General features: G+C 45.8%; 1 protein-coding gene across 1 annotated transcript; it reads left to right on the forward strand.

Annotated features, from left to right (window-relative positions):
* Window positions 1–14097, forward strand: LOC108290575 (60S ribosomal protein L12-like). Its single transcript, XM_037732080.1, has 3 exons — window positions 1–230; window positions 308–335; window positions 13480–14097. Exons 1-3 carry the CDS (start codon window positions 1–3, stop codon window positions 14074–14076), a joined length of 855 nt encoding a protein of 284 aa, XP_037588008.1. The 3' UTR covers window positions 14077–14097.
* The last annotated feature ends 1618 nt before the right edge of the window (window positions 14098–15715 follow it).

Consider the following 15715-nt stretch of genomic DNA (forward strand, 5'->3'; position numbering starts at 1 on the left):
ATGACTCATCCAAATAGTCATGTGGCCACGCTGGATTCAAGGGAGTCTGGGGAAGTCAGTGCTTCAAAGGGGCACACGGATACCACAGACAAACTCAAGTTTCCATGGTTGAAGGAGAAGAGGACAATGGAGTTTGTGGAGGCAGCAGGCTACATCTGCCAGAGAAGATATCAAGATACAGAGCCACATGAGAAGATGGGGAGGCTGCCAAGAAAGGCCACTGGGTACAGGTGAGGAGCAGGTGACACTGGACTTGCTCCGTCCAAGGAGCCCACCCCTGCAGTGGCTTGTGCTCCTGTTTCTGCAGGTGTAGGCACGAGGCTGATGCCAAGAGAGTGGGTTGTTTCTGCTGGGGTTCAGAACACAATACCCCCAAAGTATGGCACTGAGTACTTAACTAAAGGACATTGGAGGCCGGGTGCAGTGGCTCACACCTGTAATCCCAGAACTTTGGGAGGCCGAGGCAGGCGGATCACAAGGTCAGGAGTTTGAGATCAGCCTGGCCAACACAGTGAAATCCCATCTCTACTAAAAGTATAAAAAATTAGCTGGGGGTGGTGGCATGTGCCTGTAATCCCAGCAACTCAGGAGGCTGAGGCGGGAGAATCGCTTGAACCTGGGAGGCGGAGGCTGCAGTGGGCCAAGGTCATGCCATCGCACTCCAGCCCAAGCAACAGTGTGAGACTCCATCTCAAAAATAAATAAATAAATGAATAAATGAAAATAAAGGACATTGGGAGGCCTCAGAAGCAGCCTCAGAACCAAGGTCCCTCTGACCTGCTCCTGCCCTCCTGTCTCTCTTGTTCCTCATTCTCCCCTGAAGTGAGTCACAGAAACCAAAATCCTCTTCCCCAAGGCAGGTCCTAGAAACTAGAACCATTTTTCTCCAAAGCAAAAGCCATAAAAACTGGAATTATTACTCTAACCTCTCCCTGCATTTTTGTCTAGGAGATGGCCATAAAGAAATTCTCAGCCAGCTGTGGTGGCTCATATCTGTAATCAAAGTGTTTGAGAGGCCAAGGTGGGAAGATCACTGGAGGCCAGGCATTTGAGGTCTGCCTGGGAAACGCAGTGAGACCCCTATCTCTGCAGAACTGGTTTTTAACTTAGCTAAGTGTGGTGGTACACATGCAGTCTCAGCTGCTTAGGAGGCTGAGGTGGGAGGGGCCCTGCTCGGGCTGCGGCTCCTTTATCACAGGGAGAGCTTATCTGCCGGCTGCTTTCTACACCTCAAAGCATTTTCAGAAAGGGCCAACATCAGCCTTGGAAAAAAGGAGGAAGGGCCACGAGAGTCTCCATCTTCCCCTTATCTGTGATGTGAGTGTGCACATCCCCATGTGCACATACACACCACACACACACACCATATACACAACACATACACACGACACACATATACACACAACACACACATACAACATACACACCACACCATACACACCACACACACACCCCACATACACACCACACATACACACGCCACACACACCACACGCCTACACACACCACACACATATACTCACAACATACAACACACCCGTATACACACATCACACACAACACACACATACACACACCACACACATACCACACCATACACACACCACATACACACCACACACACCACACACATACACACAACACACACATACACTCACAACATACAACACACCCATATACGCATATCACACACAACACACACATACACCACACACACAACATACACATACACACAACACACACACTCACAACATACAACACACCCATGTACACACATCACACACATACACACAACACACACACATACACACAACACACACACTCACAACATAAAACACACCCATATACACACATCACACACAACACACACATACACACAACACACACACCACATACACACACACCACAACACACAACATACACACACACCACACCACACACACACAACACACAGACCACACACACCCACCACACAGGCACACAGGGTGGGGAGCCTGTTGGGCAGAGCTTAAGCCACTGAATGTTTCAGTAGGAATAATGGTATATAAAAATAGGACAGCTGGTAGGTTAAGGGGATTCTTACTACTCACAGTTCCCGGAATTATATGCAATTACATCTTGGAAACTCAACAAATAGACAGTTAAGTACGCAATTAAGGAATCAAAGTTTGGTAAAGTTCAAAGAAGCTGATGTTACTCACAAGAGTAAATAGAGAGGAGGCTGGGCACGGTGGCTCACGCCTGCATTTCCAGCATTTTGGGAGGCCTAGGGGAGCAGATCGATTGCAGGTGGGAGTTCAAGACCAGCCTGGCCAACATAGTGAAACCCTATCTCTACTAAAAATATGAAAATTAGTCAGGTGTGGTGGCGGACACCTGTAATCCCAGCTACATGGGAGAGTGAGGCAGGAGAATCGCTTGAACCCAGGAGGCAGAGGATGCAGTGATCCAAGATCATATCACTGCACTCCAGCCTGGGCGACAGAGTGAGACTCCATCTTGAAAAAAAAAGAGTAAATAGGGAGAAAAACACAGGCCAGATTAAAGAGCTCCACGTATAATTTTCCGTGTATAATGCCGTGGGCATTTGGAATACAACCAACAGCCACCTTGCAGAGACCCCGTATTCATGGTCCCTTTCCTTTTTCTAGCAAAACCCCAATTTTATTTTGTTTAGCAAAGTTCTATGCTTAAAATTTTTTTTGGCCTCAAACTGCCTTGCAGGTAGGAGTGGTGGCATGGCCTAGAGCTGGCCAATGAGATGTTAGCCGAAGTTACGTAAAAGGGACTTTCAGAAAAGTTCTGTGCTAAGACTGACTCAACTGGCACAGACCTCCTTTGCCTTTTACTCTCCCGCTTCTTCCAGCCTGAAACAAAGCCATGATGGTCTGAACTCCAGCCATCAACTTGAGAGCACTTAATCATTTATTCAGCAAATACATGCCAGGCACTGTTTTCAATTCTGGGAACTTAGCATGAAGAAAACATAAAAATCTCTGCCTTCAAGGAGTTTACAGTCTAGTGAAAGGAGACAAATTACAAGCAAATATATGGTATGCCAGAATATGGTAAGTGTTAAGGAGGAAAATAAATTAAGAAATGAGATTCATCTGAGTCATGGCACCAAAAAATTAAAAAATTAAAAAATGGAAATGAGATTCTTATTATTATTATCTTTAGGGACACTCTCACTCTGTCTCATTCTGTTGCCCACACTGGAGTGCAGTGGTGTGATCACAGCTCACTGTAACCTCAAACACCTGAATTCAAGTGATCTTCCTGCCTCAGCCTCCTGAATAGCTGGGACTACAGATGCATACCGGTACATCTGGCTAATTTTTAAAAAAAAATTTTTTTACAGACGGAGTCTTGCTACATTCCCCAGGCTGGTCTCAAGCTCCTGGCCTCAAGTGATTCACCTATCCTAGCCTCACAAGGAGCTGGGATTATAGGTGTGAGCCACCACACCACCAGAAATGAGATTCTTTTTATTTTATGTGATTATGAGACAGAGTCTCACTCTGTCACCCAGGCTGGAGTGCAGTGGCACATTATTGGCTCAGTGCAGCCTCCCCGTCTAGGTTCAAGTGATTCTCATGCCCCAGCCTCCCAAGTAGCTGGGGTTACAGAAATGTGTCACCACACCCAGCTAATCATTTTTATTTTTATTTAGTAGAGACAGGATTTCACTATGTTGGCCAAGCTAGTCTCAATATTCCTAACCTCAAATGATCCACCAGCCTCGGTCTCCCAAAGTGCTGGGATTACAGGCATCAGCCACTGCACCTGGCCCAGAAATGAGATTCTTGCTGCTAGATGGAGTCAGGGCGGTGGCTCAGAAGGCTGGATGGACCTATGGGTTGTAAAGGTAGCAGGATTTGTTTTAATCAGGTGAGGTAAGACATGCAGACACAGGAATCACTTTCATGGAGGAAGAAGTTTACTCACAGTTCCCTAGAAACCTGCATGAGGCATGGCATGGTATGCAGGGGGTGCCCCTGGGGGAAGCACCCGAGTCAGTCAGGAGGCAGCAGGAGTGAAAGGAAAATGTGGGCAGGAGCCCTTTTTGTGGTTTCACAGGCAGGAGTGTGCAGGCAGGTAAGCAAGTTTAGGCTTGGCTAGTCTGAATAATTTCAGCAGCCTCTGGGGGATAGGGGCTGTCCCTAGCTGTCTAGTACTGGCCCTGGGGTGACTAGGGGAATTGCAGCTAGGAGTGGCAGAGCCCAAGGAAGGAGGCGGTTGGGAGGACGGGTCTAGACTGGTTGACCTACATATGATAGGCGAGTTATTTGCTTCTAGGAATTAGCTCACCCTGGGAAGGGCAGTCACTCCAGGCTCAGCAAGACCCCAAGATGTGGAAGCATCAGAATTCAGAAACTAGAAAACATGGTTAATTACACTAGGTTCTTGCCAATATTGCTATGCTATTAGGACCCCTGTTCTCACCTCTAAATTTATTCTAAATATTGAAAAATTAAACTCCCATTTTTTAATGCCACTGTTTTTCAGGTTTCTATTACTGCTTAGGTGAATGCCAGGCCTGCACTGATAATGACCTTAAAGAAGACTCCTCTTCCACAGGGCCGAGTATCCAACTCTCAGATCTCATCCATAGAAATAGGCTATCAGTCAAACAAAACAAATAGCAAGACAAGTAATAGATCCTTCATAGAGTAACTGCTCTCGTCTACCTGCGCACACATACACACGCTATTGTGAAAATAAAATGATTTTTCACAGACTTTCTGAAGATTGAAGATTTCAAAACAGTTTGAGAAAAGTTTCAAAAGTGGTCCTGAAGTTATTTAGCCTTACATCAATGCATTAAATATTAACTTTTTTTTTAGATGGAGTCTCACTCTGTCAGTTCCTGGCTGCAACCTTTGTCTCCCGGGTTCAAGTGATTCTCCTGCCTCAGCCTCCTGAATAGCTGGGATTACAGGCATGCGCCACCACGCCTAGCTAATATTTTTATATTTTTAGTAGAGACAGTGTTTCGCCACGTTGGCCAGGCTGGTCTTGAACTCTGGACCTCAAGTGATCTGCCTGCCTCACCCTCCTAAAGTGCAGGAATTACAGGTGTGAGCCACGGTGCCCAGCCTAAATATTAACTTTATATACAAAAAGAGAGACAAGAATATATGGAGAGAGTAAAGAGAAGTGAGTCACCGTGGGAAATGGGGAAGGGAAACCTGAGCCTTTGTCTATAGCAAAGGTTGAAAACTCAGCCACTTGCGGTGACAAAGCAGAAAATGCAAATGAGGTAGCAGCCTTGGGATAAGAAAGACCTGGCTCCTGTTCTTTCTTTGTTTTCCCACTTTCCAGTACAGATATAAGTAGAAACTAAAATTTGCCTGCTAGAGGAAAAAACAACTGCTCAAGCTAAATGATAAATGCCAGTCGACACTTTCCCTCAGTGTTAGGGAGGCCAGGAGGCATGGAGTGGGCACAATGAACAGAGAGGGGCAGCCACCGCCCAGCTCCATCACCTGTTACTAGCCATCAGTGTGGAACCCATGAGGCCAAATAGCCTTAATTTTTTTTTAAGCTGTAAAACTGGGATTTCTTTTTAGAGACCAGTCTCACCCCAGTCTGGAGTGCAGTGGCAAGATCATAACATACTGCAGCTTTGAACTCCTGGGCTGGAAAAATCCTCCCACCTTAGCCTCTCAGATTAAATTGTAGGCGTGAACCACCACAGCTAGCTGATTTTTATTATTTTTTGTAAAGACAGGGTCTCACTGTGTTACCCATGTTGCCCAGGCTGAAATCTGGATTTTTATGTGAAATCTTGGCTGGGCACAGTGGCTCACGCCTGTAATCCCAACACTTTGGGAGGTCAAGGCGGGTGGATCACTTGAGGTCAGGAGTTCAAGACCAGCCTGGCCAACATAGTGAAACCCTGTCTCTACTAAAATACAAAAAAAATCAGTGAGGCATGATGGTGGGCACCTGTAGTTCCAGCTACTCGGGAGGCTGAGGCACGAGAATCTCTTGAACCCAGAAGGCAGAGGTTGCGGTGAGCCAAGATTGCACCACTGCACTCCAGCCTGGGTGACAGAGCAAGACTCTGTCTCCAAAAAAAAAGAAAAGAAAAGAACTGTCCAATTCTTAATTGTTGAGATTGAAGACGCTTTTTACTTTTTTTCTTTCTTTTTGTTTTTGTTTTTTGGAGAAGGATCTTGCTCTGTCACCCAGGCTGGAGTACAGGAGCACAGTTAAAGTGTACTGCAGCCTTGACCTTCTGGGCTCAAGCAGTCCTCCCAACTCAGCCTCCCCAGTAGCTAGGACTATAAGTGTGTAGCATCATGCCTGGCTATTTTTTGTATTTTTTATAGAGACAGGGTCCTGCTATGTTTCCCAGGCTGGTCTCAAACTCCTGGGCTCAAGCAATCCTCCCAACTTGGCCTCCCAAGTGCTGGAGTTAATGCATGAGCCACTGTGTCCAGCCCCTGAAGACAATATTTTGGATAAACATTCTCTTAGCAAATTACATGTTTCTGCAGAGCAGATATTCAGGCAGTAGGCCATCAGTTTGCACCTCTAGTATGCTGAACAAATGAGATAGGAAGCTGTTGAAAAGAAAGGAAGGGGAAAAGCAGGGGGCCAGCCGACAGTAAGAAAGATGGAGAGATGGACAAGAAGAGACCCAAGGTGATGGGATGAAAAAAGAAGAAAAAAACAGGTGGAAAGAAAACTCCTGATCCAGTGGATCACCTGAGGTCAGGAGTTCGAAACCAGCCTGGCCAATATGGCAAAACCCCGTCTCTACTAAAAATACAAAAAATTAGCCGGGCATGGTGGCACATGGTGCTGCATGTCTGTAGTCCCAGCTACTCAGGAGGCTGAGGCAGGAGAATCACTTGAACCCGGGAAGCAGAGGTTGCAGTGAGCAGAGATCGCTCCACTGCACTCCAGCCTGAATGACAGAGCGAGACTCCATCTTAATAAAAATGAAAATAAAATAAAGCAGAAGAGATTGGGAAAGAATGAAGAAGAGAGGAAGAAAACACTGGGGCTCAGAAAACAATACCCTAAAGTGTGGCACTTTGATGCCAAGTACCAAAGTACTAAAGGACACTGGGAGACCTCAGAAGCAGCCTGGGGACCAAGACCCCTCTGACCTTGCCCTGCCCTCCTGTCTCTCGCCCTCATTCTCCCCTGAAGTGAGCCACAGAAACCAGAATTTATCTTTCCTAAGACGAGTCATAGAAACTAGAACCCCTTTCCCCAAAGCCAGCCATAAAAACGAGAATGATTTCTCTTACTCCTGCCGTCCGTCTAAGAAATGATCATAAAGAAATTGTCTGACCTACCCTTGTCTGATGGTGGGCCATAAAACCCTCACTCCAGAGGGGTCCTGTCCCATACCTGGCATGAAGAAATACTACAACATAGAGGCCAAGGAGAATCTGAACAGACAGGACTTGCTGATCCCCCCACTCAGTCCCTTAACATTAATTAGATCATACCCTTTCTGTCGTATTATATTTCCACATGACTGTCCATTCTTCATCAACTCTAAGCATAAAAACGGAGAATTTTCCCTGTGGGTCTTCTTTTTTTTTGTCGGAATCTCACTCTGACGTCTAAGCTAGAGCACAGTAGTGCAATCTTGACTCACTGCAACCTCTGCCTCCCGTGTTCAAGCAATTCTCCTGCCTCAGCCTCCTGAGTAGCTGGGACTACAGGCACCTGCCACCACACCTGGCTAGCTTTGTATTTTTTTTTTTTTTCCAGTAGAGATGGGATTTCACCATGTTGGCCAGGCTGGTCTTGAACTCCTGACCTCAACTGATCCGCCCACCTCAGCCTCCCACAGTGATGGGATTACAGGTGTGAGCCACCACATCCGGTCCCTGTGGGTCTTCATTCTAAAGGCTACCATGTCACATAAAATTTTGATTCAATGAATGTTTTTCTCTTGTTAACCTGTCTTTTGTTAGAGAACCGTTGCCAAGACTCTGATGATGGAGAGGAAAGTTATCACAGAAAAGGTATGCCCTTTTCTGCTCCTAAAAGGGCAAGGAAGATAGAGAAGAAAGGGAGAAAAAGGAGATGTGAAGAGATAGGAGGAAGTAGGCTGCTATAGGTAGAGAGTGGAGATTTAAAGTCATTCAACAAGCCAGGTGTGGTGGTTCATGCCTGTAATCCCAGCACTTTGGGAGGCCAAGGTGGATGGATCACTTGAGGTCAGGAGTTCAAGACCAGCCTGGCCAACATGGTAAAACCGTTCTCTACTAAAAATTAGCCGGACATGGTGGCAGGAGCCCATAATCCCAGCTACTTGGGAGGCTGAGGCAGGAGAATGGTTTGAACCTAAGAGGTGGAAGTTGCAGTGAGCTGAGATCACGCCACTGCACTACAGCCTGGGCAGCAGAATGAGACAGTGTCTCAAAGGAAAAAAAAACTCATTCAACAGAAAGACAGGAATATGTAGGCACTGTGAAGAGAGCAGTGGCTCTACATGGTGAAAGGGAGCCCAGAAGTTTTTCAGCCTTTGGGAGTCTGTGCTATTGTAATTTATATATAGGTTTTTGTCCATGGTTCCTGGTTTATAACTCCCATTGCCCTTGTTACAGTCTGTTGCAATGTTGGGTGTTTCAGGCCTCAGTAAACACAATCTCTCTGACCTCCTGCCTTCCTTTCATCTGCTCCTTTATCTCTCCAAGGCAGGAATCTTTGCCCATCTTTCTGTCTTTGATCTATTTGACAGATTATAGGTCATAAGACTCCCATTTCAGAAAGGGTGTCCCATACCCTGGAGGAAGAAAGGCTGCACAGAGAGACCAAGAAGAATCTGGACAGGACTTGCTGGGCTTTCCCACTCTATTAGCATTAGATCATATCCTTTTTGTCCAATCACATTTTGACATGGCTGTCCACACTTGAGTCATGCCTATGGAGTGAAGTCTCCCTAAACGCTCAAGAGGATGGAGTTCAAGAGCTTCTGGAGAGCTGAACACATGGAGGTCCCTAGAGGGTGCTGCACCCAGGGAGGGCACGGAAACTCCATGCCCGTTCTCCCTGTGCATCTCTTCATCTCTGGCCTTTGTAATAAACCAGTAAAAGTAGGTGTTTATTTAATTGAACCCAAAGAGGGGGTTGTGGGAATCCCAACTTGAAGCCGGTGGGTCAGGGGTTCCCAAGGCCAAACCTGTGACCAGTGTAGGGGGGCAGTCTTGGGGACTGAGCCCTCAACCTGGGGGATCTGATGCTATCTCTAGGTAGGTAGTGTCAGAATTGAATTGGAAGACATCCAGCGGGTGTCTGCTGCAGACTTAATTGCTTGGTTGGTGTGCAGAGACAAAACTCCTCACATTTGGTCACAGAAGGCTTCTGTGTTGATGATTGTTGTGAGAGAGAAGGAAAAAGCACGTTGAGTGTTGTTTTTCCTACACACAGAGCATCACTTTTTCTATGATAGTTAAATAACTCAGGCCCACACTTTTCTACAACTGCAGAAAGTCCAGGGCCCTGGCTCAGGAAGTGCTACCATTTCCCTGGTCAGTTTCACCTCTTGCTTCTCCTTCCTCTCAACACTTCCCTGTGGAGGTCCACCTCCTTCAGCTCTTCCCTATCTTTACCAGCTGACACTGGGCTAGGGGTCAACATAGCTTCAGTGGAGGCTTGAAACATGGGTAGGCCAGTCCAGAATTCTACAGGGGATAAGTAGAATTCCATACCAGAGATGACCATTCCTAAAATGATCTCCATGCAAGGAGCCCTATTCTGGAAATTTCTCACCACCTCTCTGCTCAAGAGAGACACCCTTTCTCTTCATTGTCTCAGCAATGGGGCATCTCTTTGATCAGAGTCTGCCTTAATTTCATGCAATCAAAGGACATATTAAAAAATGTTTTCTTTCATACAAGAACGCCAGAGGGACTGGGAATTAGAAGAGCTGTATTATTTTTAGTTTTATGTATGTATTTATTTATTTTTGAGATGGAATCTTGCTCTGTTACCCAGTCTGGAGTAAAGTGTTGTGATCGTGGCTCACTGCAACCTCCACCTCCTAAGTTCATGCAGTTCTCCTCCCTCAGCCTCCTAAGTAGCTGGGATTACAGGCACCCACCACCACGCCTGGCTACTTTTGTGTATTTTTAGTAGAAACAGGGTTTCACCATGTTGACCAGGCTGGTCTAGAACTGCTGACCTTAATGACTCACCTACCTCAGCCTCCCAAAGTGCAGGGATTATAGTCATGAGCCACCGTGCCTGGCCAAATTTCTGCATTTTCTTTTTAAATTTATTTTTATTTTTGAGACAGAGTTTTGCTGTTGTCGCCCAGGCTGGAGTGCAATGGCACAATCTTGACCCACTGCAACCTCCGCCTCCTGGGTTCAAGCCATTCCCCTGCCTCAGCCTCCTCAGTAGGTGGAAATACAGGTGTGCACCACTATGCCTGAATAAATTCTTTTGTATTTTTAGTAGAAACAGGATTTTATCATTTTGGCCAGGCTAGTCTTGAACTCCTGACTGCAGATGATCCACCCACCTCAGCCTCCCAAAGTGCTGGAATTACAGGTGTGAGCCACCGCGCCAGGCCTAGAGCTGTATTCTTGATGATGAAGAACAGTTCCCTCCTCTCCACCAGGCCACACTGTGCATGGCCATTGCATACTGAATGGTGCTCTAGTTCTTGAGATCTGCAGAAGGCATTTCCTATTTTCCTTACTCACCAGCGTATCCTTAGGAAAAGTCCATCCCCTGAGGTAATTCGGGTGTTTCTCTGTCCTTTGCAACCTGAGTGAGCTGAATACCTTCACGCGGGCTTGCTTATAGAAGGCAGTCAGGTTTTTGTTTTGCTTTGCTTTTCAGTTGGGTCAGATACCAGTTAACAGAAAATTACCACAGTCTAGGTCACTTGCTCAGCGATCAAATTGTGGAAAAACTAGTATCACTTTTTTTTTTTTTTGGTATATGTATATTTTTTTGAGACAGAGTTTTGCTCTGCCTGCCGCCTAGGCTGGAGTTCAGTGGCACGACCTTGGCTCACTGCAACCTCCACCTCCTGGGTTCAAGCGTTCTCCTGCCTCAGCCTCCCGAGTAGCTAAGATTACAGGCGCCCACCACCACACCAGCTAATTTTTGTGTTTTTAGTAGAGATGAGGTTTTGCCACATTGGCCAGGCTGGTATGGAACTCCTGGCCTCAGGTGATCCATCAAGCAGCCTCCCAAAGTGCTGGGATTACAGGCATGAGCCATCACGCCCAGCCTGAAAACATTTTTGACCTGGAAGTCACCCTTTTTCTGTTCCTCTGAACACACGGCAACATAGGTGCCTTCCAGCCGCCTGCCCAGCACCCTCACATCCTACTGTTTTCTCCTAAATCTGTTATCTTTCCCTGAGCCGCCTCCACTCCTGCCCCTTTATCACCAGCACACATTCCTCTTCCTTTCTCATCTAATTATCCAACAGATACGTGATGAGAACCCATGTGTGCCAAGCACTGTGCTGGCAACAGAACAGCTGGAGGGCAAGACGGAGCCTCTTTCCAGCCGCGGGTTCCCCATGCCCAGCTTGATGCCTGCAGTCAGAGCCAAGCACGCTGCCCATATCTGAGCTCAGCAGAAGTGGAGTAGGGTTAGTCTTTAGATGGAAAAACAAACAGAAATACAGGCTGTTATGAGCGTGTGTGTGTGTGTGTGTGTGTGTGTGTGTGTGTGTGTGTGTGTGTAGGCTACAGACTTAGAGGTTTTAAGTCTGGAATCTGATGTCACATAGACCCAAATCCCACTACTTACCAATTGTGTGACTTTATCTCTGAGCCTCTTTTTCCTTCTGGAAGCAATAACTGTAGCCAACTAACAGGTTGGGATTACATGATTTATTCCGTGTAAAGCACTTAGCACAGTACCTGGTGCCTGGCGATAGAAAATAACCACTAAATGGTAGTTAGCATTAATGACATGGATCTGCGCTAGGAGTTACATGAGCAGAAGAGAGGTTTCAATGTCTGTATTCTACTCCTCCCTTCCTCTGCCCACTTCTCCGCCCCCGACACCAGTCTTTTCCAGTTAGAAAGGTAGAAATTCCTGCTCTGATGGAAATCAAGAGCAGGGGAGGGATGGAAACAGGAAACATGGGTCATCAACAAAAGCTAGGCTCCAAGCTGGGCATCGTGGCTCACACCTGTAATCTCAGCACTTTCGGAAGCTGCTGGACAGACCACCTGAGGTCAAGAGTTCAAGACCAGCCTGGCCAACATGGTGAAACCCCATCTCTACTGAAAATACATAAATTAGCCAGGCGTGGTGGCAGACGCCTGTAATCCCATCTCCTGGGGAGGCTGAGGCAGGAGAATCGCTTGAACCCAAGAGACGGAGGTTGCCGTGAGCCAAGATCACACCACTGCACTCTAGCCCAGGCAAAAGAGTGAGACTCTATCTCAAGGAAAAAATTTTTTTTAAAACGGGAAACAAGGCCGGGAGCGGTGGCTCAAGCCTGTAATCCCAGCACTTTGGGAGGCCAAGGCGGGTGGATCACGAGGTCAAGAGATCGAGACCATCCTGGTCAACATGGTGAAACCCCGTCTCTACTAAAAATACAAAAAATTAGCTGGGCATGGTGGCGCGTGCCTGTGATCCCAGCTACTCAGGAGGCTGAGGCAGGAAAATTGCCTGAACCCAGGAGGCAGAGGTTGCGGTGAGCCGAGATTGCGCCATTGCACCCCAGCCTGGGTAACAAGAGCGAAACTCCGTCTCAAAAAATAAATAAATAAATAAATAAATAAAAACGGGAAACAAAAAACTGGACTCCTGAGTGTTCCACGCACGTGAGCAGCCATCCTGCTCCTGAGAAGCAGCTCTCCAAGCCCCCGACCCAAACAGAGCTGGGCCTTCCTGGACGTCTGCAGGATCCACTCCAGCTTGAATCACTATCTGGACAGGCCTTTAATGCACTCTTCCTCAAACCCTAAAGGTCACAACTCCTTGAATGGCTGGAAAAGCACTGCTGAAATCACAAAGCGTCCAGGAAAGAAAAACAGACAGCGAAATGGAACCAAACCCAGGGAGCTGAACAGCGTTTATTTTGATCCATGTCCAGCTTTGGCCAAGAAAATAATAAAATGTCCAAGAAAAGTCAATCCGAAGGGAGGGGGCTGGAGAGAGGAGCCAGTAATATCAAATTTGAGACTTTATATGAAAAAAGATAGAAGTGGATCCATTTATCATAGCATACATACAAAAAGATAAATTCCATATGAGACTTGCTTTTTTTTAAAAAAAGAAACATACAATATTAAAGGGAAATAAATAAATCCCTAGGAGTAGAAAAGACTTGCATAACTATGGCTAAATCTTCAGCTGCAATTGAAGAGAAAGAGTGATAGATTTAGCTACATACAAATGAAAGAGCAAAACATTTTGCAAGGAAAAAATATTGCCATAAGCAAAGTAAAAAGACAAATGGCAAACATATCACAGACAAATGCTTAGGATACCTAATACATAAAGAGCTTTTAAATGTAGAGAGATCCTGCCTTTGGCTTTCAGCTTTCAGCTTGGAGGCGGCCAAAGTGCAGCTTTCTTTCATCGTCCCGAACCCCGGTTCATCCAACACCAGCCACCTCCACCACGCCGCCAAAGGTCGACCCCAACAAGATCAAAGTCGTATACCTGCGGTGCACTGAGGGTGAAGTCGGTGGCACATCTGTGTTGACCCCCAAGATCGGCCCCCTGGGTCTATCTCCAAAAAAGGCTGGTGATGACATTGCCAAGACAACAGGTGACTGGAAGGGCCTGAGGATTACAGTGAAAGTAACCATTCAGAACAGACAGGCCCAGATTGAGGTGGTGCCTTCTGCCTCTGCCCTGATCAACAAATCCCTCGAGGAACCACCAAGAGACGAAACAGAAAACATTAAACACAGTGGGAATATCACTTCTGATGAGATCGTCAACATTGCTCACCAGATGCGGCACCGATCGCTAGCCAGAGAACTCTCTGAAACCATTAAAGAGATCCTGGGGACTGCCCAGTCTGTGGGCTGTGATGCTGATGGCCACCACCCTCATGACATCATAGATGACATCAACAGTGGTGCTGTGGAATGCTCAGCTAGTTAAGAAGCACAGAGGAAAATATTAATAAAGGATTATTTGACAAAAAAAAAAAAGTAGAGGGATCCCTTAGTCCATAGCAAGTGTTAAAAAATAATGATAAAAGTAGAAGGAAAAGAACCAACTCAATTTAAAAACTGGATAAGAGACATAAACAAACACTTCACAGAAAAAGAAATGTAAAGGGCCCTATAATATGTAAAAAGATGTTTAACCTTGCTTCTGATAGGAAGAATACAAATCAAAATCACACTAAGGGGAGGCCAAGGCAGGAGGATAGCATGAGGCCAAAAGTTTAAGACCAGCCTGGGCAACATGGTGAGACCCTGTCTCTCCAAAAAAGTGAAAATAGGCCAGGCACGGTGGCTCACACCTGTAATCCCAACACTTTGGGAGGAAAAGGTGGGCAGATCATGAGGTCAGGAGTTTGAGACCAGTCTTGCCAACATAATGAAACCCCATCTCTACTAAAAAGACAAAAAGTTAGTTAGGTGTGGTGGCAGGCACCTGTAAACCCAGCTACTTGGGAGGCCGAGGCAGGAAAATCACTTGAACCCGGGAGGTGGAGGTTGCAGTGAGCCAAGATTGTTCCACTGCACTCCAGCGCAGGCAACAGTGTGAGACTCCATTAAAAAAAATTAGCCATGCATGGTGGCGCAGGCCTGTAGTTCCAGCTACTTGGAAGGCTGAGGCAGAAAGATCACTTGAGCTCAGGAATTCAAGGTGCATTCCAGCCTGGACAAAAGAGCAAGACACTTTCTCAAAAACAAAAAACAAAACAACTATCCTAAGGTAACATATTATACCTATCAGATCAGCAAAAATCCAAAAATTTGTCAATACACTTAGTTGGCAAAGCTATAGGGAAACAGGCATTCTAATACATTGTGACTAGGAATGCAAAATGAGGCAGCCTCTATGGAAGGGAATTTGATTGGCTATATCTAGCAAAGTTACATACGCATTTCTAGCAATACCACTTCTAGGAAACTGTTCCAAAATATCACTGGCAAAAATATGAAAAAGCATTTGCATAGGCTATTTATTGCAGCTCTGTTTGTAATGGCAAAAGACTAGAAATAGGCCAGGCATGGTGGCTCACCCCTATAATCCTAGCACTTTGAGAGGCCAAGGCAGGCTGATTGCCTGAGCCCAGGAGTTCAAGACCAGCCTGGGCAACATGGTGAAACTCCATCTCTATTTCAAATTTTAAAAATAAATAAATAAAAACTAGAAATAACCCAAATGTCTAACAACAAGGGGCTGCTTGAATTAAATATGAAGTACTATGGAGCATTAAAAAAAAGAACAAAGAATACCTCTACATACCGCCATGGACTGATTGACAGCACCTACTGTCGAGTAAACAAAAGTCAAACTGTATGTAAATTGTATCTCAGTGTTCATTTTAAAAAAAAAAAGAAAAGAGGGGAAATCTGGATGCTACTCTGTATCTAAGGATATATATATATATATGTGTGTATATATTTAAATTTCTAAAAATAAAAGACTATCTGCACAGGGAGTTAGTGATATAATTACAGAGAAAAAACTGTCTCAAACAACTTTAGACCACTGCAATTTGATTATATATTCCTAGTGAGATATACCCTAAGGAAAAACAAAAAAGAAACTGAAATAATAG

Source organism: Cebus imitator, unplaced genomic scaffold (assembly GCF_001604975.1).
Source record: "Cebus imitator isolate Cc_AM_T3 unplaced genomic scaffold, Cebus_imitator-1.0 Scaffold440, whole genome shotgun sequence".
NCBI classification, from domain to species: Eukaryota; Metazoa; Chordata; class Mammalia; order Primates; family Cebidae; genus Cebus; species Cebus imitator.